Source organism: Lentinus tigrinus (genome assembly GCF_003813185.1).
Source record: "Lentinus tigrinus ALCF2SS1-7 unplaced genomic scaffold L226scaffold_11, whole genome shotgun sequence".
NCBI lineage: Eukaryota > Fungi > Basidiomycota > Agaricomycetes > Polyporales > Polyporaceae > Lentinus > Lentinus tigrinus.
In genome coordinates this window covers 54,602-78,688 of record NW_027137920.1, presented here as the reverse complement: position 1 = coordinate 78,688, position 24,087 = coordinate 54,602, and the positions used below count along the sequence as shown (strand labels likewise).

General features: G+C 57.5%; 12 protein-coding genes across 12 annotated transcripts; 7 read left to right on the top strand and 5 right to left on the bottom strand.

Annotated features, from left to right (window-relative positions):
• Window positions 1-67: 67 nt before the first annotated feature.
• On the bottom strand, window positions 68-1,537 carry L226DRAFT_507643 (Prp18-domain-containing protein). Its single transcript, XM_067678139.1, has 6 exons — window positions 1,255-1,537; window positions 759-1,197; window positions 609-706; window positions 417-556; window positions 266-364; window positions 68-212 (listed from the first exon to the last, which is right to left on the bottom strand). The coding sequence occupies exons 1-6, from the start codon at window positions 1,474-1,476 to the stop codon at window positions 152-154; spliced, it is 1,059 nt and encodes a 352-aa protein (XP_067535607.1). The 5' UTR covers window positions 1,477-1,537; the 3' UTR covers window positions 68-151.
• A 6-nt stretch (window positions 1,538-1,543) lies between these two features.
• L226DRAFT_534625 (cytochrome c oxidase subunit VIb) lies at window positions 1,544-2,367 on the top strand. Its single transcript, XM_067680714.1, has 6 exons — window positions 1,544-1,715; window positions 1,779-1,810; window positions 1,869-1,902; window positions 2,002-2,102; window positions 2,185-2,192; window positions 2,249-2,367. The coding sequence occupies exons 1-6, from the start codon at window positions 1,699-1,701 to the stop codon at window positions 2,306-2,308; spliced, it is 252 nt and encodes an 83-aa protein (XP_067535606.1). The 5' UTR covers window positions 1,544-1,698; the 3' UTR covers window positions 2,309-2,367.
• A 246-nt stretch (window positions 2,368-2,613) lies between these two features.
• Window positions 2,614-4,314, bottom strand: L226DRAFT_570706 (mannosyltransferase; the record flags this gene model as incomplete). Its single annotated transcript, XM_067684465.1, has 6 exons — window positions 2,614-3,251; window positions 3,301-3,437; window positions 3,493-3,661; window positions 3,712-4,041; window positions 4,098-4,214; window positions 4,266-4,314. The coding sequence occupies 6 exons, from the start codon at window positions 4,312-4,314 to the stop codon at window positions 2,614-2,616; spliced, it is 1,440 nt and encodes a 479-aa protein (XP_067535605.1).
• A 77-nt stretch (window positions 4,315-4,391) lies between these two features.
• L226DRAFT_534623 (DNase I-like protein) lies at window positions 4,392-8,079 on the top strand. Its single transcript, XM_067680713.1, has 11 exons — window positions 4,392-4,618; window positions 4,677-4,855; window positions 4,906-5,033; window positions 5,087-5,115; window positions 5,167-5,529; window positions 5,587-5,709; window positions 5,763-5,812; window positions 5,871-5,928; window positions 5,978-6,076; window positions 6,128-7,010; window positions 7,069-8,079. Exons 1-11 carry the CDS (start codon window positions 4,480-4,482, stop codon window positions 7,859-7,861), a joined length of 2,844 nt encoding a protein of 947 aa, XP_067535604.1. The 5' UTR covers window positions 4,392-4,479; the 3' UTR covers window positions 7,862-8,079.
• A 471-nt stretch (window positions 8,080-8,550) lies between these two features.
• On the bottom strand, window positions 8,551-10,807 carry L226DRAFT_534622 (uncharacterized protein). Its single transcript, XM_067680712.1, has one exon. The coding sequence runs from the start codon at window positions 10,338-10,340 to the stop codon at window positions 8,721-8,723; it is 1,620 nt and encodes a 539-aa protein (XP_067535603.1). The 5' UTR covers window positions 10,341-10,807; the 3' UTR covers window positions 8,551-8,720.
• A 301-nt stretch (window positions 10,808-11,108) lies between these two features.
• Window positions 11,109-13,362, top strand: L226DRAFT_507632 (FAD/NAD(P)-binding domain-containing protein). Its single transcript, XM_067678138.1, has 4 exons — window positions 11,109-11,387; window positions 11,439-12,127; window positions 12,178-13,117; window positions 13,178-13,362. The coding sequence occupies exons 1-4, from the start codon at window positions 11,144-11,146 to the stop codon at window positions 13,186-13,188; spliced, it is 1,884 nt and encodes a 627-aa protein (XP_067535602.1). The 5' UTR covers window positions 11,109-11,143; the 3' UTR covers window positions 13,189-13,362.
• Window positions 13,363-13,779: 417 nt separating this feature from the next.
• On the top strand, window positions 13,780-15,100 carry L226DRAFT_570702 (uncharacterized protein; the record flags this gene model as incomplete). Its single annotated transcript, XM_067684464.1, has 3 exons — window positions 13,780-14,530; window positions 14,592-15,001; window positions 15,059-15,100. The coding sequence occupies 3 exons, from the start codon at window positions 13,780-13,782 to the stop codon at window positions 15,098-15,100; spliced, it is 1,203 nt and encodes a 400-aa protein (XP_067535601.1).
• A 287-nt stretch (window positions 15,101-15,387) lies between these two features.
• L226DRAFT_53108 (uncharacterized protein) lies at window positions 15,388-16,973 on the top strand. Its single transcript, XM_067680004.1, has 2 exons — window positions 15,388-16,428; window positions 16,484-16,973. The coding sequence occupies exons 1-2, from the start codon at window positions 15,675-15,677 to the stop codon at window positions 16,900-16,902; spliced, it is 1,173 nt and encodes a 390-aa protein (XP_067535600.1). The 5' UTR covers window positions 15,388-15,674; the 3' UTR covers window positions 16,903-16,973.
• A 7-nt stretch (window positions 16,974-16,980) lies between these two features.
• Window positions 16,981-18,560, bottom strand: L226DRAFT_507628 (histidinol-phosphatase). The gene is made up of 3 exons (XM_067678137.1): window positions 17,939-18,560; window positions 17,338-17,883; window positions 16,981-17,286 (listed from the first exon to the last, which is right to left on the bottom strand). Exons 1-3 carry the CDS (start codon window positions 18,095-18,097, stop codon window positions 17,044-17,046), a joined length of 948 nt encoding a protein of 315 aa, XP_067535599.1. The 5' UTR covers window positions 18,098-18,560; the 3' UTR covers window positions 16,981-17,043.
• A 125-nt stretch (window positions 18,561-18,685) lies between these two features.
• Window positions 18,686-19,482, top strand: L226DRAFT_485971 (ubiquitin-conjugating enzyme). The gene is made up of 3 exons (XM_067677138.1): window positions 18,686-18,795; window positions 18,861-18,987; window positions 19,061-19,482. Exons 1-3 carry the CDS (start codon window positions 18,793-18,795, stop codon window positions 19,429-19,431), a joined length of 501 nt encoding a protein of 166 aa, XP_067535598.1. The 5' UTR covers window positions 18,686-18,792; the 3' UTR covers window positions 19,432-19,482.
• Window positions 19,483-19,669: 187 nt separating this feature from the next.
• On the bottom strand, window positions 19,670-21,709 carry L226DRAFT_560178 (uncharacterized protein). Its single transcript, XM_067683339.1, has 5 exons — window positions 21,131-21,709; window positions 20,892-21,064; window positions 20,740-20,831; window positions 20,285-20,691; window positions 19,670-20,232 (listed from the first exon to the last, which is right to left on the bottom strand). The coding sequence occupies exons 1-5, from the start codon at window positions 21,513-21,515 to the stop codon at window positions 20,129-20,131; spliced, it is 1,161 nt and encodes a 386-aa protein (XP_067535597.1). The 5' UTR covers window positions 21,516-21,709; the 3' UTR covers window positions 19,670-20,128.
• Window positions 21,710-21,879: 170 nt separating this feature from the next.
• On the top strand, window positions 21,880-23,801 carry L226DRAFT_552720 (dihydrolipoamide succinyltransferase). The gene is made up of 7 exons (XM_067682882.1): window positions 21,880-21,990; window positions 22,045-22,103; window positions 22,158-22,282; window positions 22,360-23,130; window positions 23,182-23,234; window positions 23,294-23,490; window positions 23,549-23,801. The coding sequence occupies exons 1-7, from the start codon at window positions 21,914-21,916 to the stop codon at window positions 23,599-23,601; spliced, it is 1,335 nt and encodes a 444-aa protein (XP_067535596.1). The 5' UTR covers window positions 21,880-21,913; the 3' UTR covers window positions 23,602-23,801.
• Window positions 23,802-24,087: the final 286 nt, after the last annotated feature.

The window sequence follows — 24,087 nt, the reverse complement described above, 5'->3', positions numbered from 1 at the left end:
GAAAACGGAGCGCCCATAGCATTCCGTCGATTTCATGAGCGCTCCGAAGGTATCACTCCCACACGGTGACCAGAAGAACAATACGATAATCCATTGATAAGTAGACAGCAACTAACAGTACATAGCGGGTAGTGCGTGGAAAGACAAAGAGCTATCCCATGAGTTGGGTTACGTCCTCCGGAGGATACTTCGTTTGGGCGAACGTCAATATTCTGGAGCCCGGTGTCAGAATGATGCAGGCACAGTACCACCAAGGACAGCGTACCTCTTCAAACTCTGGATATACTTCCGACTGACTTCGTCATTCAACACATGTGCGACCTGGTCTGTGGAGATCTTTTCTCGCGCGGAACGTTCGTGAATACTGCGAGATCATCAGCATGCCTGTTGAGAGCCCTTCTTACAGAATTACGCACCCAACCATGGTGACACCGATAGGCCACGGCGCGTTACCGATGGATAGACGCAAGTAGGAGTCGTTTGCCTTGGAGTATTGCCTCTTTTGCATGTGATGGACGATCTCGGCTACACGGGCCAGCACGTCTGGGGGAAGGTTCTGCGAATGCAGTTGAGCTGACAGCACCAACCATGGTCAATGAAGGGCGTACCCTGGTACGAAGCAGTTTGAACAGCGGTTTCAAATACTCTGCAGACTGTCGTTGTGTAGCCGCAGCCAGCTTGCCCTGCGTGGTACGCTTGATGTGATCTGATACAACACTGAGACGCAGCGCAGACGAAGAAGGCATACATACACACACCTGGCCGGTCGTCCATCCACTGTTCCCACTCCTTCAACGCCCTCTTGAGTGCGTAATAGATGATAGGGTAGAGCTTGTCGGGGTCGGTCTTGACAAGCTCTAGATCCAAGACGTCGCTCATGAGAGAGGCCTCCTTGTCCTTCTTCTTGCCCTTCTCCCGAGCAGCCTCCTCTTGGGTCTGCTTGTCCACATCCTCGAGCGCCTTCTTGAAGTCGTTCTGACCTCCGTGACGTTCGTGGTCCTTCTCCTCGATGAGCTCTAGCGCACGGAGACGCAGCCGCCTCTCCTTGTCAGACTCGCCGAAGAGCCGTATAGGTTGTCCCTTTGCGCGCAGTCGACGAATGGTCTCCTCGTTGGAAATATTGAAGGTCGACTCCGGGGCTGGAGACGCACTCCCTTCTGGATGCGGAGATGCAGTAGACCTCCGGAGTGCACTGTTCTGTTCTCCAGGTCATGTTCAGCCTTGAGAAGGAGGGAGCAAGCCAGCGAAACTCACCTTATTCGCGTCTTTGCGCCGCCGCTCCTCCTCGCGTTCACGTTCCTCGCGCTCTTTGTCCTGCCTGCGCTTCTCCTCCTCTGCTTCCCTTACTTTCCTCTCCTGCTCCTCCTTGAGACGTTCGAGCTCGCCTCTGCGCATGTACTTTGTGGGGCGGCCGTCGACGGCTGGGATGTCGAGCGCCTTGCGTTTGTTTGCGATTTCTGCCTTGAGAGCGTCCATAGTGAGTGATTAAATAGACAGCAATTGAATGCAGGGAGCGAGCACGACGCAAGCGGTGGTGGTGGGGAGATGATGGGCTCGGCCTCGAGACGGCGCGCCGGGACTGGGTCGGGCTCGGTCGGCGCTTGCGACGACGAACACGCAGGGGACGACCCGGCTCCTTCCTCTCTCATCCTCCTCCCATCCACTCGTCCCTTCGCAGTCTCCTGCACGCCCCTCGCCATGTCTGACCTTCAGAGGTGGGTGGTTTGAGCGTATCAGACACTATTGTGCGCAAAATTGACACGAAATCCGCGCTACAGCAAGTACATCCTCCAGACCGCTGGCTTTGACGGTATGTCGCTGCCCGGCACAAACAGCCTCCGTCTTCTCTCAACTCAATAACCACACAGCCCGCTTCCCCAACCAAAACCAGACCAGGCACTGGTCCGTCTCTTTCCTCTCTCCTCCCTCTGTCCCATTCTGACGTCGCAACTCGCCCGCCCACCTTGCTCTCTGTCGACGTTCACCGCTGTCCACGTGCAGCTTCCAGAACTACACCGACTACTTCAAGTGCATCGCCGCCAAGGGCGAGGACTACGCCCCTTGCAAGCAGTTCAAGCGGGCCTACAACTCCCTCTGCCCCAGTACGTCGCCTCTCCTTCCACCTCACTACTTGCCCCTAATTGTGGATTCCCTCCCCTTCTCCCCTCGCGCATCGTATCGCAGACGAGTGGGTGAGTGCACTGTCCTGTCGAGCCCTCTTCTACCTCCTTGCTAACACTCTTGTCAGATTGCCAAGTGGGACGAGCAGCGCGAGAACGGCACCTTCCCCGCCTCCCTCGAGCCCTGAGGAGCTACATGTAGACGTATCGCGTGGTCATAACCCGGACGAGCCATATAATCGCATTCTGCCTAGGATCGCAGGTCAACTTAACCAACCTCGGTCTTGAGCCAATCAGGACTCTCAGTTTGCAAACTTCTCGAGTGCTCATTGTTGAACTTATGAACAAATAATGCACCCTCCTAACAGTAGTCTGTCGCTTGAGCCACGAAAATCCATGATACCAGACAGTGCGGTGACGCGGCTGTCCGAGTGGGTATGTATATCCTGGCGCCGTAGACGGTGGTTCGAGAGCCCACCGGGAGTGCCTTGTACTACTCCACAAACAGGCCAAGAACGAACCCCGCTATCAACCCTGCAACGAGGGCTAGCAGGAGCCACAACAGGTTGGAGGTTGGTACCGGGCCCAACTTCGCTGTATCCAGCAGCGCGTCCTCGAGGTCTCTCGCCATAGCTTCCATGCCAAAATGCTCCCTTGCCCTCCTCTTCGCCCTCTCGGCCAGTCTCTTCCTATCCCCGTCTGTGAGGCCCACGATTTCCGCCAAAGCCTCTGCCCAAACCTCAGCGTCTGGGCGTCGGAGCCAGCCTGTCCTTTCTTCCGCGGGGGTGTCCACTATGCTCTCGGTCGGGCCGCCGCTGTTGCATGCGAGAACAGGAAGGCCACAGACCATACCCTCCACGGGACCAATTCCAAAGTGCTCGTTAGCGGGCGTGTAGAGTAGTGCGAGCGTCGAAGGAGCCGTCAGCAAGGCTGAGCGCTGGGTCATTGAGAAATTGAGCAAAAACAAGATGTCGGTCTCCTTGTCCAGCTTGGAAGGTGTTGGGAACGACGGCAGGGGGACGCTGGATGTTGAGGGCGTTACGATTGAGTAAGTGAGCCCGTGCGCATTGGCACTGTCTAGAAGTGACTGCAGGGTCTTGACGTTGTCCTGGAGCCGTGGATCATAACCACCTACTCGGAACTCAGTACGGACCGAGGTGAGATCAAGAAGAGAGCCTACCAGCAAGGACAAGACGAATGTTCTTCGTTGAAGAGCCTGCCTCTGTCTTCTGGCGTAACAGAGCGAACGAGTCGATCGCAAGGGCGTGGTTCTTCTTCTGCTCGAACCGGTTCAAGGAGAGTATTGTAGGACGATTTCTATTCTTGCGAGTCTGTCAAGCCTATGTAGCGCAGTCATAAGACGGGGACGCACGATGCAATCTGGGCAATGTCGGGGTCATCAGCTGCCACGTCTGGAGGCGCGTACGCGCTGAGGTTTATGCCCGGGTATACGACGCGCGGCGTGGTCTTTATTGAGGGCATGTGTCTCTTGAAGACACTGACTGTGAACTTGGAATTTGCCAGTATGGTATCGGCCTGTTCTGCTAGGGGCTGAGCTGGAGTAGGCGTGACTCAAAGTTGCGCAACATACTGGTCGTCACCTCCTCCAGGAGGTCCATTGGAAGGCGGTATAGTCGCTTCAAAGGGCTGCCGCGCTTCATTTGTCCCTCTACGTACGCGCCTTCTGCGAGCAGCTTGTCCGGGAAGTGGCAATAGAAGAGTACGCGGGTGTGTGCGAAGGTACGGAGGAAGGGGATGCATGTTGACAGCTGGTCGACAAAGTAGACATCGTACGAGGGCGCGCCGGGGCGGATGAGGTGTGCGGTGAGATGGAGCTGGCGGGCATGAGAGAAGAGGATGTGCAGCTTGCCACGGATGGCGCGGGGAAACGGGGGAACGATGTGGTGGACGCGGAGGGTGCCTGTGGACGTACTACTGCTGCAGCGTTGAGCTACGCGCGACGTGCAAGTAGCGTACCGTCTCGGGTCTCCTCAAAGCAGTGGCCGGGGTCGTGGTGGGAGGTGTAGATGTCGACGCTGTGACCGAGCTTCTGCAGGCCGAGGGCGGCGTCGACGACGAGGCGCTCTGCTCCGCCTGTGGCTGCTGGTCAGCGACGGGGTGCGTGTGGACGTTGCGAGGACATACCGATGCCCAAGTCGGGGTGTATGAACGCGATGCGGAGACTGTTGACCATGGAGGACGTCGTGGCGGGGCGGACTTGACTTGGCGGTAGGGAAGAGGAAAGGCACGCGCTTGAGTTGTGCTTGACTTGCTCTTGACCCTCGCGTCCGCTGCTCTCTCTGCGCTGTCTCTACCCGTCCGCTCGCTATCTTCTTGATGTTCACGACCACACACGACCATGCTCGTCTCTACTCACCCCGTCCTGCCCCCAATTGACTCCCCGCCGCCCATCGACATCCCCGCATTCGTAACCGCTCAGGCTCAGGCCGCCCCCAGCCCAGACACTGCCAGAGACACTCCTCGCCCGACGCGTCCAGGTCCGTTCACACAGCTCATGCCTTCCCACAATCGCTCATGCATGTGCTCTACCCGCAGCCCATTCCAATGTACTCGCCCGTCTTCAAGCTCTCTTCCCCTCTGGCCCCCATGGCCACCCAAGTCCATCCGCCCCTTCCGTCGAACCCTCCGTCCCTCCTCCAGTACCACCGAAACCTATCCCCAAGTTCATCAAGATCCGCATCCTGACATGGAACATGCACGACTCCCTCCCCAAGGTGCGTCCTCTCCGCCGCCATCGCGGTACTGCGACTGACCCCCACGCCAGGGCGATGTCGAAGAGCTCCTTGGTTCTATCCCGACCTCAAATCCGCCTGTACTTCATCCCACCGACGAGCCTCCAACCCTACCTATATTCCCCGCTACCCCAGAGCATCCCTATCACATTGTCATCGTGTAAGTTCTCGAATCGTGCTCTGCTCCCGCAAATCTCTGATGTCATCCTTAAGCGCAGGGCAGGAATGCCCGTCCGCCTCTGGTGGGCCTTCTCAGCCCGGTGCATTCAATATCTAAACTGACTCACAAGTAGGCATCCCGATGGCCCTTGGAGCGGGTTTCAAGCTCAACAACAAAGATAACTCTCGCTCGAGGCACTCTCTCCTTCCCCAGGATGCGGACGAGTCAATGCAGCGCAAGAGTGGCGAGCTTGAGCTCCTTTCTCCGACCTCCGAGAAGAACCACGAGCATCACCACCCTCCCTCTAGCTGGTCGTCCATCCTCGAGAACTGGTACTGCCATCCTACCCCTCCAGGGACGTCCCTCTCCGACCCCAACCTGAAGACTCAGCATGAGATGCAGCGGGTAGGTCCCTACGAGCTTCTCATCAAGGAACGTATGATGGGCCTCTACCTCGCGGTGTTCATACACCGTGAAGCGCGTCCTTTTGTCCGTGGTCAGTATCTGCGCGAATTGTATGGTCACGCGACGAAGACTCATGGTATTGTTGCAGGTACTTCTAAATCTGCGGTCACAGCCGGACTCATTGGAGGCCGTGTGGGTAATAAGGGCGGGGTTGGGGTGAGCGTAAATCTGGATGGAACAACATTGCTGTTCATCAATGCCCACTTGGCGGGTACGTACTGGATCGCCAATGCAAGGACCCATTTGGTTAACATCGTGGTGTAGCGCACGAAGGCAAAGTGCATCATAGATTGGCTGATTTGGCTAAGATCAAGGTGTGTGTGCCGCGACATATGTCTTATCCCGCCGACACTGGTCTAACTTGTCATGTAGGCCGAACTTTCTGTGGATGACTTCCTTTCCCCTGACGACCCTCGCTTCATGGCCGAAGGTAGTACGATTCTGCGTACTCCGGACCACAGTCACTGAACTTCCTTCAGATATCACCGACCGCTTCGATACCACGTTCATCTTCGGTGACCTCAACTTCAGGCTTGACGTCACGCGTCTACACGCAGACTGGCTGATCACGCGGAAGGGTAAGGTACCAACTGAAGTCAAAGCGAGCAAGCGGTCTCATGTGTTTACAGATTACGAACAAGCCTTCGAGTTCGATCAGCTCCGGAAAGTCATGGCTACTAGCGACTCGTTCGCAGGCTTCCACGAAGCGAGAATATCCTTCCCGCCTACTTTCAAGTATGATGTCCTCCGCGGACTCAAACGCTCCCGCACCAAGTCTCTCCGGCGTCCTCCAGCGACACCAATCATTGTGACGCCCCACGACAAGTTTTTGTCCGAGGTTGCGGAAGCCGAGAGGGAGCAAGAACAAACTGCCGATGATGAGGATGGCGGCTCTCAACCCGAGCAGAACGGGTACGAGCAGGAGCAGGACACTGTCTCTGTCGTTTCTACCACCTGGACGTCGGTGCGCTCCCGCCGTACGGTCGACCCGGATCCGGATGACGATGACGACGACGATGCTGAGAGGGAGCCGTCATCCGCACAGTCGTTCGGGCAGTCTCCTCCGGCGAGCGCGAGCGCGACGAATCTCGCGCACAAGCTTTGGTCTGCCGCCGCCGCTCACAAGGCGAAGGAAAAGTGGGTGTCGCTCTTCAAGGAAGACGGGCCCAAGTCCCCCAACCCGATCTCGAAACTCAAGCACAACGTGTCCTCTGCAACCAGGAAGAAGTGGCGCCAGAGTTGGAACTCGAACAAGTCTGCAAAGTCTCCGCCCCCAAGAAGAGCGAGCCAGCCGCTGGCAGGGGAATTGGACTCGCAGCCGCAGACAGACGTCGATCCTGCCGACCCAAGACAGTCGAAGGCTGGGAGGACGAAGGAGTTCCAGGCTGCGTTGCTGGACGCGGTTCATGCAAGGCCACATAAGCATCTCGCTCTGAGCGTGAACAATGTGGACCTGGAAGAGGAAGATAAGGGTGTCTATGATTCGTCGCATAAGCAGCGAGTACCAAGCTGGTGAGCCTCCTTTCTATCATATCTCTCGTTGGAGCGATGCTGAGATGGACTCTTGCAGGTGTGACCGGATACTGTGGAAGACGACGATTGCGCCTGAACCTGAATCCGAGTCTGAGGACACGGAATCACAACGGTTCATGCCGTTGCGGGTGAAGATGGGTCAGATCTTCCACGCCCTTCGTCCATCTTCGATGCGCACCCGCAGAGACTCGACGTGGTCTGTGCATCCCCCTGACTTCTCGCAGTCTAGCGAATCCACGCCTAATCCACTCCATCCTTCACGAGAGAAGCAACTTCCTGCTATCCCTGCATCATCCCCTACACGCACAAGGGCATATCCTGGCGGCCGATTGTCGCAGACACGATCAGTTGACTCGTTGCGACGATCCTCGTCGTCAGAGGATCGCGCTCTCGCGCGGACATTCTCTCTCGAGCACCCCGTATCATCTCAAGCACCTTCTTCAACCGGAAGAGGAGTACCCCTGCGCCATGCCAACACCATCTCGACGGTCACGCCCGTCGTAGGCGACACTTCCTCCGCGTCCACCACTCTCGTTTCCTCATCTATTCAACCATCCAGCCCGCTCGATATGATCTCTCCAACGAACACCTCTCCGTCTCCGTCTGTGCCCATGTTCAGATGGTTCCGACCGTTCTTTTCTCGGGACGGTGCCCAGCAGGCAGATTCGCCGGGCACAGCGACGCCGCACCCTCCGCCGCCGCCGCCGCCGCCTCAGCGGGGCGATGTGGTGTGTCTCAAGTATGACACGCTCGACGACCGCGGGATGCGGCGGCTGGAGGGGCGGAGTGACCATAGGCCCGTCATCGGCTCGTATGCACTGTACATCTAGAGACTCTCGAGATATGCTCACTTATTGGTAGTAGCCCTAGCTAGCTAGTAGTAGTAGACTCACCCGTAGTACTGTTTTCCCTCCTGCAGTCTCGTACGTATTCCTCTCTCGCATTCTTTCATCTCGATTATCGCATTTTCCCCCGGAGCAGGCTCGCGTATATACCAGGACTTCCGAATTCGTGTTCGCCGCATCACTCATCTTCCCCCCCCCCCAGTCCTCCCTGAACGCCACACACATATACATACACTCATACGTATACATATTGCGGAGCCGGAACTGGCTTCGGGCCATGGACTTGTACTGATGCCATAGAATGTTGGCTATAATGAAGATGTGAGAGCGAACCTGTCTGCTAGGTTTGCTCAGGATTATTCGAGACGGCATACGTAACGGTGCATTGCGTTTGACAACATATAGGTCGATTCGGCCACAGAGAACGACCGCATGATACGGCAGTACAGGTGCAATGTCCATGCCACATCACTGAATGGCTCAGGAACCTGATGTGTATCGCTCTCATGAACTTGACCTACAACAAGAATTCGAGGTTATCCGTACGAGTCACCTTCCCCACTCGCCCTTGTCGTTTAACTTAAACCAACTCTTCGCATCCTGAACCCTAGGCCTGACCTCTCGAAGTCTCGTCAACCATCGAGGCCAACCGTCGACTCGACTTTCTCTGGAAAGTCCGCAGGAACCTATAGATCTGAAGCCATCCAACACAAGGAGGCCCACTGCGCAAAGCTCAAGGTAACAGACAGACAGGAAACCAAAGGGTCATAGCGTGACTTGGCAGATATTTGGTACCTCATTACGCTTCTGACACGCTCTCTGCACGCCACAACAGCAATCACAACTAGTGCTTCCACCACGGATGGCAATCGCCCCCATCCCAAGTCCATACCTCCTTCGGATCACCCACAACCGTCCGCGCATACTGCATCCAGGCCCCGTCCCATACCTCCTCCACGAACCACTTCACCAACTGTTGGCGCAGCACCCACTTGTGCCACACGTACCACTTCCAGGTGTATGCAGTGATCACGCGCGGGTTCACGTACACCTTGTCGAGACCCATGACGCGCCGGAAGTCGTATGGGAGCAGGAAGCTTTCTGATGAGTAGCATTCGTCCTCTGTGGACGCGCGAAACGCGAGCGGGGGTGTCATTGCCGGGGATCCTGCATCCGATGCCGACTGAGCCCATGGATGTGTCGTGGGTGGTGGAGAGGGCAGAGGGGAGGAGGAGAGCGTACGGTTCGAGCGCAGATGCACAGGGAGGAGAGGGTCCGTCTTAAACACAACGATACCGTTCCAGCAGGTGAAGACCGGGACCGGTTCTTCCGCCTTGATTGCTTCGTAGCCCGCCGCGTCGAAGAAGTATGGCCATATCCCCGACGTGAGCCGTCCGAGACGGTCGCGCAGGACCCACATGTCGTACGCGCCAAAGTGCGCAAAGTCGAGCCCGCAGACGAAGTCGTAGTCGCCGTTACGCGTCTCGAGGAGCTCGATGACGGACTCGGGCTCGATGAAGACGTCGTTGGAGAAGAGCACCTTGTCGTACCCGCCGGACTGCAGGAGCGGCTCGAGGACTTGGTTGCGGATCGCGGCGAGGTACTCGATGCGCGGGTTCCATTCTAGCTGTGGAGGCTTCTTGACCGTCTCGTCTTGCACGAGAACGCGGTTGCGCACTCCGCGGCGGTTGAGCTCTTGCGCGAAGTCGCGGAGGAGCTGTGGCGAGCGGTCTTTGGAGTAGTTCTCGACGATGGACACGAAGACGTTGTCTGTGCCGAGGTAAGGGATGGTGTCGAGGATCGTCCGTGTCCAGTACGGAATGACAGCTTCGTTCTGGTGAAAGGCGGCGGCAATGAAGATTTTTTCTCCCCGCATTAGTCCAGTGGGATGAGAATGGGGGTCGGCGAGAACCCTCTGAAGGGCAGGCCGGAAACGGATGTCACCTTCGTTTTCGTAGGCCCATTCGTGGAGACCGACCAGGGCAATCGTAGCGTAGACGAGGAGTTGTGTGTACCAGACGAGAGCAGATGATCGGGGAATGCGAGTCTCTGCTGTGTGGCGGCAACTATCCTCAATCTCGTCTTCCGATCCAACGTTCCCGTCTTCTGTTGGGACAGTGCCGAGTAACTCGTAGCGCTCTCGCCCTCGCCGGGTCTTGGACCGCGGAAGGGGTGATGAGTTTGATACGAGAAGAGAGATGAATTGCACTGTGGCGAAGATGGGAAGAGCGATGAGGAGGGTAACCCATGCTGTCCAGGTGCGGGGAAGTGCAGGTTGCCAGCCATAGAGGTAAAGTCTGAGGAAGCCGTAAAGGCTGCCGAAGATGGCGAGAAAGGAAGTGGACCGGGGATAGTGGGAGGCGGAGAGACGTGCGACATCGGGGCCTCGTTGAAGGGCTGGTTTGAGGTGAGTGAACAGCTGGAAGAGGGTTTGTCGGACGCGCTCGGAGCCAGGACGGGGCATGTGGGACGAGAGATGGGAGTTATGTGCTGGAGGAAGGCAGCTAAGGCATGGTGGAAGAAGAGAATATTGTGGAGTGTCGCTTCTGCGGCTAGGTGTTCTATTTTATGCTGTAGCTGCTAGTGCAGGACGTTCGGGGGACTACTGCGCATTGAGTTGGCCGGACTGCGGGGCGTCAATGGTACTTGCAAAAGCCAGCCGATGGACCGGCAGCAATGGCCAAACCTGAGTAAACCTAGGGATACATCCGGTCAGGCTGAGAGAAAGGATTGTACGCATCTGGACTTGGTATACGAAGCATGCTCAGGCGCGGAGGGTGTGATGAACGCCAATTCATGGATTGGAGTCGCGTATGTGCTGGAGGCGCTGATTTCTGTCGGCAAAGGAGGCATGCATGAGTCGTAGCGCATAGAACAGTGTGCACCAGTAAGTGTACTGATAGTCTTGGTTGCTACGACGTCCTGGAAGTGGAGATGCCATGGTAAGTGTACAAGATACATACCGGCTGTCCCAGACCGACGGAGCATGTTATGTAGACGCTCCCCCACGGGGAAACTCACACGTGGTTCTGCGGCTGTGAGAGAGCAACTGGGAGAGGAGAGGATGAAAGCCGACGCAGATTCCGCTCCGGGGCCGTCGGGTCTGGCGCTGGATTTGAGGGCACGTGGGCGCGTTGCGAGTCGCGTGATTGTGTTGGGGAAGGAGCGCCCGGAGGAGCGAATGGTGACGTCCGGATTTTCGGGCGTCTGCGGGCCTGTATATTCGAGGGGCAGGAGTTCCCCGCAGACTGTGCTCGGCCTCTCGTCATGCTTCCTCGCTGTCGTCCACGCCCCGCAGTCACGCGTCTCCTGCGTTCTCTGCACTCGACCCCCATCTGCAGACGAGAGCTATTCGACCCATCCAATGTCGAACGTGCCAGCGACGATGTCGACGTCTGCATCGTCGGCGCAGGTCCTGCCGGCCTCAGCGCTGCCATCCGCCTGAAGCAGCTCGAGCAGGAAAAGGGCCGCGAGATCCGCGTCGTCGTTCTTGAGAAGGGTGCAGAAGTCGGTCAGTCCTATCCTCATCATACCTCTACCTCTCCCTGACTTGTCCCAAAAGGCTCGCACATCCTCTCCGGTGCTGTACTCGAGCCCCGCGGTCTTGACGAACTTCTTCCTGACTGGAAGAGCCGCGATGACCACCCCCTCACACAACCCACAACCTCCACCTCCATGCGCTTCTTCACCGAAAAGTACGATTTCCGCATACCTCAGCCCCCACAAATGGCCAAGATGGGCACCTATGTCATCTCTCTCTCCCGCGTTACCGCCTGGCTCGGCGCCATCGCAGAGGAAATGGGCGTCGAAGTTTACCCCGGCTTTGCCGGTGCCGGTCTCGTATACGGTCAAGACGGCCGTAGTGTCCTCGGCGTGCGAACAAACGAAGTCGGCCTTGACCGCCAGGGACGCATGAAGGACTCCTTCGAGCCCGGAATGGAGTTCCGCGCTCGCGTGACCCTCCTCGCTGAAGGTGCTCACGGTTCCCTCTCCAAGGAGGCCATCAGGCGCTTCAAGCTACGTGATGGACGTGACCCCCAGACCTACGGACTTGGTCTCAAGGAGGTATGGCGCGTCGACCCCAGCAAGCATCAGCCAGGCAAGGTTGTCCATACCATGGGCTGGCCCCTTGACTTCCACACCTACGGCGGCGGCTGGGTCTACCACATGGACGAAGGCCTTGTCACTCTCGGCTTTGTCGTCGGCTTGGACTACGCTAACCCTTACCTCAGTCCCTATAGGGAGCTTCAGGTACGTCCTTTCCGCATGACTCAGACAGCTTACGCTCATGTCCCCTTCAGCGCATGAAACACCATCCCTACTTCCGCAATCTCCTCTCAGGCGACTCCTCTCGGATAGCATACGGCGCTCGCGTGCTCAACGAGGGCGGTCTCCAGTCCGTCCCCAAGCTCCACTTCCCGGGTGGTGCCCTCATCGGCTGCTCCGCCGGCTTCCTCAACGTCGCCAAAATCAAGGGCACTCACAATGCCATGAAGACTGGAATGCTCGCCGCCGAGGCTGCGTACGACGCTCTTGACTCGTCAGACGACGGTCCCGTCGACCTGAGCACGTACGAGGAGTCCTTCAAGAAGAGCTGGGTCTACGATGATCTCTACGAGGTCCGCAACGTCCGTCCATCGTTCAACACCGGGCTCGGACTCTGGGGAGGAGTTGCGTACTCGGGTATCGACACCCTCCTCCTCAAGGGCCGCACCCCGTGGACATTCCGCAACACGCAAGGTAAGAGCGACGCGGCGCACACCAAGCGCGCAAGCGAGTGCAAACCTATCGAGTACCCGCCGTTCGAGGCACCACTATCGACGGATATCTTGACGAGCGTCACGCTCACCGGCACGAACCACGCAGAGGACCAGCCTGTGCATCTGCGCGTGCGGAGGTACCTTACTCCTGGAGAGGACGTTGGCCGCGAAGGCAGCGAGCGAGAGAAGGGGCTGCGGACCGAGAAGTGGACCGAGGATGTGGAGGTACGGCGGGCACACGTGAAGACGAACGTGGGCGAGTACGCGGGGCTGCTCGGGCGTGGGTGCCCCGCTCAGGTGTACGAGTATGTGGACGACGAGGGTGCGGACACTGCTACGGAGCCGGAGAAGGCGGGCTGGCAGGGCAAGAGGCTGGTGATCAACTCGCAGAATTGCATACATTGCAAGTTCTGCGACGTCAAGGTGCCGACGCAGGATATTACCTGGACAGTGCCTGAGGGTGGCGGGGGACCGAAGTACAGTGAGTTTTTTTTTACTTTCTTTTCTGGGGACTGTGGCATGTTGACGAGCGCCATCGCAGCTATCACCTAGGATTTCTACGCTGATACAGATGTGGAAGGACTTGCAGCCCCTGAGGACGGGACTCTCCATCCATGTGTACGATAGTACAATACACTCATACCTACATCTTGGCTTGGATGACTCCAACATCGAGGTCTCGGTTCCATATACCCTCCGCAACGTCGATCGATGCACGCGCTTGTCAAGAAATCCTGCTGAACACATGCCCTAAAGAACCGACGTACATAGCTTCAGCTTTTCCCCGATCCTGTCCAGCAGACTGAGAATTCGCACCCGCATATGTTTGCGTTCTGTAAGACAACCTACACAGTTGGTGAGCACGTGGGGAAATACCTCTCGATTCGGAGGTGCACGAGCCTATGCTGACGCAAGTGCGGCACCAATAGGTAGTTTGCCCGCGCGAGACACCAGCATATACCCTGACATAGCGTCCCTTCTGTAATCCGTACCGCGTAACCAGTAGAGTCTTCTTCTGCCAATGTCGAGTCATATCGATCACTGATGCAGATGGCCCAGGGGCCAGAACTCAACTGCCGAACCGTATATCGTCGACCACTCACCTGCTAAAGGACCGAACGCGCTCCCAACTCTTCCTCCAGCATGCACAGTCTACCACAGGAGCTTGTCTGCCATGTCCTCCAATACCTCGCCACAGATCTGGAGGCGTTGCTCGCAGCATCATTGACTTGTCACCATCTTCTCCCGGCAGCCCGCGAGCACCTCTTCGCAGTGGTGAGCGGTGAAATGCTCCTACAGGACTACATGAAGCCGTACCTAGAGTATGTGACTGAAGTCCGGTTCAGACCGGTCAACCGTCGCACGTCGTCGCCTGTACCGATACACGAGATCCTCTGGCATCTGCGCCCGGATGTCCTCCCCAGGCTGACTGCGCTCAGCTTCCTGGGTTTGCAGTTTTGGAATCTGATTGGGATGCTTCCTGGCTCCTTCAAAGGACTCTCGAAGCTGACCTCGGTGACGGAGCTCACGCTGAGCGGGATGTCCTTCCTGAACCTGCGGCACATCCAGACGTTTGTGTGTTCGCTGCCCAACCTCTCCGCGCTCAATCTCCATCGGATCACGTATGCAGACCCGTCCATGGCGCGCCGGTTCTCCGTGCCGCTCGTCGAGAAACTCGATATCAAAACGCGCCCGCGCATCCGGCGCCTCGCCTTTTCGCCCGACGGGACGACCACCGCGACCTCGCAGATCGCAGAGTGGCTCGCTCGCAGTCCCTCCGCGGACTCCCTCGTCTCGCTCCTGGTGCCCTACTCTGCTCGCTCGCCCCAGTATGTGCTCTCTCGCTTCGGGCCGAGCGTGGAACATCTCTCTCTGCCTATCCGAGATGTAGACAGTACGTGGTGGTCTTTCTCACCCGCATTTGTGTGTGCTGATCGGTGCACGTTGTGCCACAGAGTATGCGTATGATGGCCACTTGGAGCGTTACACGAGCCTGCACACCCTGACGATCTTCATGGACTCGTACAACATGTCCCAGGGCTCGTGGTACATCCTCATCCCCTTCCTCGAGCACGGAATCGGAACGCAGCACCTCCAAAAGCTGACGATCGACGTTCGCGTCGAGTTTGTGACTGCCTTGAACGCGGTCATCGATTGGGCGGCTCTCGATCGTCTGAAGGATGTGCTCGAGTGCACGCACTTTGATGCTCTCCGGGAGGTTGAGGTTATCGTGCAGCACAAGGAGGAGTTGCCATGGAACCCGGCCGAGGAGATGCAGCAGCTGCTGAAACGGGTCGAGGAACGACTATATGGCCTCTCGGATGGAGGCGTGCGGGTCGTCACGCGCTATTGGAGGGTCAAAGAGGTATGCGAATCGACTGTTGTGTTTGGGTATGCCGCCCTCACGATGCCTGCTTGACAGTTCTATGATACGATTATCAGCCTGCAGCGGGGCGTGCTGTGATTCTCGTATTCCCTTCGGCCTTCTGCCGCTCGGTTCGCTGCGGTGCGTGAGTCTTGCTATTCAAAGAACACCTTCTTGGGATTGATCAATCAACAGGAGTACTAAACAGTGCCGCACGTGTGGAGGTGGGTGTATCACCGGAGTCTGGAAGATGTCATTGCGAGGCTTCTCGTTGATCCTTCTCTGAGAGGTGCCTTGGATAGACTCGAACGAGGCCAACACACTTGCCGTATACCGTCGTCCTCAATGCCCGTCTTGGCGAAGTAGCAACTTGTCAGTCCCGCTTTGAGCAGGCGACTTAACCACCATGCAGTAGGCCGAGTGATGCTCGCTGCGTGGAGTGTACAGGCTTCCTTGGCGCCCTCGGTCCCAGGTGCGCTTGATCCGAGCTCCCCGGGAAGTAGCGGTGGTGCACGTTTCGGAGCCTCGTTGCATTTATTGACCATAAACAGCCCTCTTCTTCGTCCTCCACCCGGCGTCTGCTCGGCGATACAAAAGCCACCCGAGGAATCTCCTCGGAGACAACTCCCCTGTTTCAACCACCCACAATCCCTCTCCACTCTTCAGGCTCGCTATGCTGGAGGACGCGTACCCACAGCTGCCCGTCGAGCTCTTGGAGCACATCACTTCCTTCCTCCAGGACGACACCCGCGCTCTGCGTAACCTCTCCCTCTCGTCTCGTACCCTCGATGCCGTCTCAAAACCCCACCTCTTTGCCACCATCGACTTCCGGCGGCTTGGCTGCCCAGAACTACGTCCCCTTTTCTGCCACGTCAAGGAGCTTCAGGTGACATGGCAAGTCGACATGTTCCAGACGAACGAAATGCAGCTCCTCGACCGCCTCCTCGTGCCCAGCCTCTCCCCCGAGGCGCTTCCCCGCCTCCAACGCCTCGTGGTCCGCGCGCTGGGTACGCGAGGCACGAGGTTCCTCAGCATGCAGCGCAAAGCATTCGTGCCGTTGACTTCTCTCACGACGCTTACGCTCTGGGAGACGTACCATCAGAACCTGCGTGACGTACAGATGCTCATATGCGCCCTTCCCTACTTGAAGACCCTCCACTTCTCCACAGTATCCTGGGGGAAGGACCTCGACTACATACCACTCATACCCGAGCCTCTGCCTGATGGCCCTCACCTTGAGACGCTGTATGTCTCCTCGACCTATCCGGAGAAGACGCTCGTCCTGGTGGGATGGCTCGCACAGACCCCCACAGGACAATCCCTCAAGAACCTGCACATTCCCTTCTTCGCACATAACGCCCCCGCTCTGGTCCCGTTCTTCGGACCTATGGTACAATGCTTGTCGGTTCCGGTGCGGCGATTGCATGGTACGCTTCTACCGCACAAGGTCCCCTACTGTCCGTTCTGACAAGTCGTTCCTAGCATCTTCTCTAGCGCGCTACACCTCTCTGGAATCCCTCGTGCTCCTATTGCACAAGTACCATCCGGGGACAGGCCGCTGGGAGGAGCTGCCCATCGTTCTTGCGTCGCTGCCCTCGTCGGGGCTGTTACGTTCCCTCACACTCCAGCTGGAGCTAGAGCGACTTCACTCTGACGAAGAACTCTCGGATGCTGTCTTGCACAATGGTCCGCTTCAGGAAGCGGACCGGGTGCTCTTCCCTGAGAGTGGGACAGACGATGGTGCAACGCAGTTCGCGAACCTCTGCGAGGTTTCCGTTGTCGTTCGCACTTCATTCTCGCCGACCAAGAGCAAGCGGGACGAGTTTGAGGGAGTGATACGAAGGCTCATGCAGAGGACTGTTGCGCATGGACAGCTTGTTCTTCTGTTCGAGGCTGCATGAGACGGGTCTAGTACGAGAGTATCTTCCGGGTTGTATGAGTTCACTTTCGTAACTTATTGACGTCACACTCAGCTACATCCCAATATAAGTATATGCTCTTGATTGTTTCTTACTCTGTACAACCCGAACGTGTGGAACATGTTACGTCTGCGCCTTGCCTTGCCAGAACGGATCCTCCCACCACTGTCCAGGAACCCGGTGCGCAGCTAGGCCTCTCCGTCCCAGATTTGAGCCATCGGTCACAGAGGACGGGGCGAGCACCCACAATTCATCGATACCCACACGACGCGCATATTCGACTAATCGGCTGTAGTTGAGACCGACGGCATGTGGTCCGTGGCTGTCGTCGGAGAGAGTGAAGCGACCTGCGTTTTCCCTTATGATCTGTGCACATGTGTCGGAGTTGTCCAATGATGTGTATGGGCAAGAACGTACCTCCACTACATCCTCAGCAGGATAGGCAGCATCCCATCCCTTCCGGAATGCGGCAGCGTTCAGCTCAAATAGTGCGCCATATTCTACGGCATACCGCACGTTCCGCCGGATACGTGCGAGCGCATCAGGGTAATCGCAGAACCGGAGAGTAGGATTGTATAGTCGGCAGAGGTCGAGGTGGCCGATGACCTCGGGCTGGACGCGCTGCATCAGCGTGTACTGGGCATCGAAATATGCATTCAGGAACGCGGCCATGGGATCTGGATTTGTCGTGGAGGAGAATGAAGCGAGTGCCTTGTCGAACGTTGGGCGGTCGAAGTCGATCGGGATCCCGGCGACGTGGTGCACGGACCCGACAATGTACTCGATTCTCTTCCCGTGCTCGCTTAGGAGAGACTCAAGTGCGGTGAGGTCGGTCTCAGTGATGTATTCGGTTTCAAGTCCGACGAGGAGCGTGATTTGATCTGCGTACTTCTCCTTGAGACGATGGGCCTCGGTGAGAAAAGCGTCGAATTGGGACTTCAGGGAGTCGAGGGACATCCCTTCCTGACGACGATTGTATCAGATTATTCGTGAGCTTAACATGCTGATGGAAGCTCACCTCCTCGGGATAGAGATCATCTAGGCGATGACGCGGGACGTGCTCGGTGAGGCCGTATGTGCGGAAGCCTTGTCGGATAGCTTCCAGAACGACTTCCTCCAAGGTTCCTGCTGCGTGCTTACAGAATTGGCCGGAATGGGAGTGATGGCTGACGGGCATTGGATTGAAGAGTCCGAATGCAGCGTGTTGGGGGAAGAGAGGAAGGGAGATTGTGACTCGAGACTGACCTTTTCGCGCGCGGAGACGCCGAATGGCGGGGCACAAGGTCGATGAATGCACACCACGTAGACCTCAGAACTCCTAGCGGCATTGCATGGGCCAGCAAGACGAAGAAGTACGTACTGATATAGCTCCATCGCCTATCCATCTCGGCGCAGTCTCAGATTCAGACTAGACACCCCCTTCCGTATGCGGGCTGCGAGGTCCTCAGGCCTCTTCGCAAGAAGAGATGCAGTAGAAGGATGTTCCTTTTGTTGTGAAATCTGACTTGGAATGATTGGAAGCACATATGGTTACCGAAGGACCGGAGCACCTGAGCCGCAGGGGTGGGACGGGTTCACTGTTGAGATGATGATGCGAGCAGGGTTGCGATTACATGAGCCGTCTGCTGAGTGTTGGACGCACATCCGGGGAATGGGGAGAACGGAGAGACACGCGTTGACCGGAGAAAGAGCGGCGGTGGTGGCCGTGGCGGACAAAGGACACAAGCGAGCGAGGTTTGTAACAAGACATGCCCTGTGGGGAGGCGCCTCATTGCACTCTGCCCTTGACCACCATCTTCCCTTTCCCCCACTCGTTTCACGACCAGCCTACATCCCACAACTCACGTAGCTCACCTTTATTTACGCTCAGTCATGGTGAGTACATCGCATAATATCGTCATCGACCGTGCTCGCAATCTGAGACTCTGTATGTGCATCAGTCCACGAACTGCCGCCGCCGCCTCATCCGCGACTTCAAGAGGCTCTCCACCGATCCCCCAGGCGGGATCTCAGGCAGCCCATGCCCGGATAACATCATGCTCTGGAATGCCGTCATCTTCGGGCCAGGTACGTCTCGTCCTCCAGCGGACTCGCTTGTGTGCCCACGGATAGCGCTAAACTATGCCACGCCCTGCTGCAGCGGACACGCCCTTCGAAGACGGCACGTTCAAGCTCATGTTGACATTCGACGAGTCGTATCCGAACAAGCCTCCGACTGTCAAGTTCCTCTCGCGCATGTTCCATCCCAACGTATACGCCAACGGCGAGCTCTGTCTTGATATCCTCCAGAACCGCTGGTCTCCCACGTACGATGTCGCCGCGATCCTCACGTCCATTCAGAGTCTCTTGCACGACCCCAACCCGAACAGCCCTGCGAATGCTGAGGCCGCGCAGCTGTACCGGGAGAACATGAAGGAGTACGTCCGGCGGGTACGCGCCACAGTCGAAGATAGCTGGTTGGACCCGGATGAGCAGGTTGCGATGGAGCAGGACTCGGCAGGGCAGGCTTAGGGGGGTGCACATCGTGTGAACCGGTGGTCTTAGGCTTGCGCGTGGTGGCGGAGGTATGCGGGAGCTGCAAAAGTGGCATCCTTGTATGTGAGTAATGGAATTGAGTATCGTATTGTATTTGGATGTAATGGCGGCCTGGTTCCTGTACATTTCCCGTCGAGCTCCGCTTGTGGCGGATGTAGTCCTACCTATCTATTCCCTGACACCTCTGCGATACCCACATATGGAGGACACGGCGATGGTGGCGGGTTGGTCATTCTCCCAGCTGCAGCGCTAGCGCCCAACTCTCACACGAAGGAAGAGATACAAGGATTGTTGTGCAAGCAGAGTTCACGGAACACTGAGAGAAGTACTAGCTACGTAAGTTCATCTAAGTAAGAAAGTCATGACAGGACCGTAAACTGTAACAGGGACCGTAACGATGCGCACATACATGTGCGCCGAGAGACTAGTATAGTTCTACGACGACCAGACGCAAGATCAGGTGGTGCCAGCCTCGACCTCCACTCCGCTCCTAGCCTTACTCCTAACACGAGATATTACAGCTGCCGGTCGGTAGTGGTACTTCTTCAGAATCGGATAGAGATGAGACGAGAGGTGCAAGGTATCAGAGTAGATGGAACAATGGAAGATGATAGAAGATGTAGTGTAGGGTAGCTGGGTGGCGCGGGGAGAGAGAGAGTCTTGATATTGGGACTTAAGCGGAGCCGCCGGTAAAGTAGGCGAGCACCTTGAATAAGCCCCAGAGACAGCCGCCAGAAATGATGGGGAGCGTCAAGTTGTCGTCCAACGAGCCAAGGTCTATCCAAGCATCAGTTGACGGCTGAATGGGAGACTGGCAGGAAGAACGCACCGAGTGCCTCAGCGACTCCTGAAATCAGACCACTCACAACGCCCAGCGTCGTCAATCCGACCCATCTCCCGACCGGCACCTGCACAGCACTCAACCACTCCACACCGCGCTTGATTACCTCGGCAGCTGCGTCCGGGAGGATTTGCTCCGCAACGACGACCGTCTCGGCGGGGAGACGGAAGGTAAGGAGCGTGTCGCGCACGGGGTAGCAGAAGCCCCAGAAACCGACGGCGATGGCGGCGCCAGTGAACGCGCCTGCGAGGAAGCCGGCAAACGACTTGCGGGGTGCGAGCGGGAGTCGCAGGAAAGGAACAAAAGGGATAAGGGGGATGGAGCGGGGAAGAGGTGGGGTGTAGGCGCCCCAGAGGCGGCCAATGGTTGAGGCCGCGGTATCCGCCCAGGAGAGACTGTAGAAGGATCAGGCTAGGCAGTCCAACATAGGTGGAAAGACGTACATGAGGATGGAGACGGTCGCGATGTCAAGAGGGTAGAGCGACAGGACGAAGATGACACCAATGATGTACCAGATGACCCCGTTGGTGCTATTCTGAAACAATGACGCGTGATGTCAGTATACAGGAACGTAAATAAGAGGACAGAAACGTACCCTCTCACTCTCTCGCATCAGGAAGCCCAGCAAACGTTCGAACAGCCATTCGAACCGGTTAGAGTTGAGACGGATGATGTCTGCAGGGACAATGACGAGGAGGGCGAGGCTGAGAGCGTACACAACGGTGCGAGGGTTACCGTCTGACGCGTAGAGGTACCAGGTAAGGAAGCCTAAGGGGTGAACGTAGGACGACGATAAGGGCCACAGGAGATGTGGAGAGGAGGGACGCGACATACCGATTGACGAGTGCAGCGTCTTCCTAGGAATCTCCCAATCGACCTTCTGGCGTGCGTTGTGCGGGCTCTTGATGCCATTTGGAGGGGAGGGGAATGTGGAAGGAATGCTCGTGCGAGGCCTCTTCCTCTGGCGCAGCGGGGCGCCGTTGGGGGAGCCGTTGGTGGTGGTATGAGATGGGTGTGGTTGTGGAGGGGGACTGCGGGCGGGGGCATCTGGTAGCTCTACACTCATCTGTCGTGGATGTGAGTCTCTCCTCCGGACGGTTGCCGAGGGAGAGCGGGGTTTAGGGGAGACAAAGGGGATTTTGGTGGATGAGCGGAGGCCGATGCGTGCGTGGTCGTGGGGCAAACCAAGGGTGAATGCGTCGTTGGCAGGGAGAGTCATTATGCGTACAGGATCGCGTCTAGAGGATCGCGTGGAACATGAAATGCAGCGGACACTGCGGGGGACGGGGACGAGGACGAGGATGGCAGCGAAGGGCAAGGCCAGCGAACGTCGACGATGCGTCGAGTAAGTAGCGGGTAAGCACGGGTTGTAGTCGCAGGTTGTAGTCGAGTAAGCAGGGAGTAAGTGTTGGGTGGTTACTCGGGATTAGAGATTGGGGGAAAGCGATTGGAGAGTCAGAATCGGAGAGAACTCGGCCGCGGCCGACGCCGGACTTGGTCGGTCACGGTCGCTGGGCGCCTGGAGGGAAGTGATGACGGCAAGCTGGCACTCGCACTCGCACCGCAGACACTCACTCCTCCTCCTCCTCCTCCTCCTCCCTTCTTCTCCCTAATACAATGCTTTCGAGACGAGTTCTCCTCATTGCGCGCGGGCGTGCTCTTCGCGCCGATGCCGCCGTCCTCTCCAAGACCTGGTGCGTGTCCGCTTCCCAGCGCGCCAGTCTGCCGCTAATCTCTCCGTTGTGCAGGAAACTCGCCGCCGCCCACTCACAGCGGGCGACGTTCCATTCCACTCACCTCCTCCAAGGTACGTTCAGGCGCGTCGCGTAGTCCACCTCCTTCGCTGATTTGTCTTTCTCAGCCGAGACCGTCAAGGTTCCTCAGATGGCCGAGTCCATCTCCGAGGGCACGCTCAAGTCCTGGTTGAAGCAGCCTGGCGACACCGTGCAGGCAGATGAGGAGGTCGCTACCATCGAAACCGACAAGGTCCGTGGTCTTTTCCCCTGTTTCTCGACCCCTTCTCACGAAGCGTTCCTCGCCGTCCCCGCTCCGCTACTGGACAGATTGACGTCTCTGTGAACGCCCCCTCTGCCGGTCGCATCACTGAGCTCCTCGCAAGTGAGGAGGACACGGTCACCGTCGGCCAGGACCTTTTCCGCTTCGAACCGGGCGCCGTCGACGAAGCCGCCCCGAAGGAGCAGAAGGCACCAGAAGAGTCCAAGGAGACCAAGCAGAACCGTCCCAGCGATTCGCAACTCGAGCAGACGCCTCCTCCCCCTTCTCCTTCACCCGAAGAAGTCCGTAAGAAGGACACTGCCGGCGTGCAGGAGGGCACGGAGAAGAAGGAGCTCAAGGAGACCACCAAACCTGCCCCCGCTCCTCCTAAGCAGAAGCCCGCCAAGGAGGAGCCTGCTCCCGCTCCCCGTGTCCCCGGAAGCAGGAACGAGACTCGTGTCAAGATGAACCGCATGCGTTTGCGCATTGCGGAGCGTCTCAAGGAGTCCCAGAACGCCGCCGCGTCGCTCACGACCTTCAACGAGATCGACATGTCGAGCGTGATGGAGCTGCGCAAGAAGTACAAGGAGGAGGTGCTCAAGGAGCATGGCGTCAAGCTTGGTTTCATGAGCGCGTTTGCCAAGGCGTGCTGTCTCGCGCTCAAGGAGATTCCTGCAGCGAACGCCTCCATTGAGGGTGAAGAGATCGTGTACCGCGACTACGTCGATCTCAGCGTTGCCGTCGCCACCCCCAAGGGTCTCGTTACCCCCGTTGTCCGCAACGCGGAGACGATGAACTTTGTGGAGATTGAACAGGCGATTGCTGCCCTCGGCAAGAAGGTGTGCCTGCCTTGACGTGCTCCATTTTAACTCTGCTCATTTTCGCGTCAGGCACGGGATGGCAAGCTTTCGTTGGAGGATATGGCCGGCGGAACGTTCACCATGTGCGTAGAATGGTGTTCAATACCTGAGATGCTCCCGTACTGACATCTTGTTTTCCCAGCTCGAACGGCGGTGTGTTCGGCTCGCTGTACGGTACGCCGATCATCAACCTGCCGCAGGCTGCAGTACTCGGTATGCATGCAATCAAGGAGCGTCCTGTCGTCGTCGACGGCCAGATTGTGATCCGCCCGATCATGGTTGTTGCACTCACGTACGACCATCGTCTGCTCGACGGTCGGGAAGCGGTCACGTTCCTCGGTACGTCTATCTGTCCTCTCCATTGCGTTCATCGCGAGTTGCTGACGCGGCGTCATAGTCAAGGTCCGGGACTACCTGGAGGACCCGAGGAAAATGCTTCTTGCGGCATGAGAGCGCGGAAGGGGGTGCGAATAGGTTGGACTGCAGTGTTGTTTAACGTAGAGCTATATACATTATCTCTTTGCATGCCTAGCTTCAGTGTCTCGCTTCGCGTCTCTTGCTACGTACACCACGTCGCGCAATCGAGCCTCGCCCAGGCGTACAGCCTGAGGATGGGTTTCCTGTGGACGCAATGGCTCTCGATGTAGATGACCTGTCGGAAGATGGAGATAAGGACGAGCATGATGGCAGCAGTAGGCAGTTTCGGACGCGCCAGACATTCTTCCGGAGACGCCGGCCATGGAGCGCCTGCAGCCTCCGTGACTTTTGAAGATTTGTGATGTATGTCTCTGCATGTGCCACACTGGCTGCTGTGCGTCTCTACGAGCTAAACGTTATGTAAATTCAACAGCATGACTGGAAAGAGCGCTGCCGTGAGGCGGGCAGAGTTGCGAGGGTGCGTCTCTACGAGGTAAGCCCCAGCGGAGGAGAGGGCGG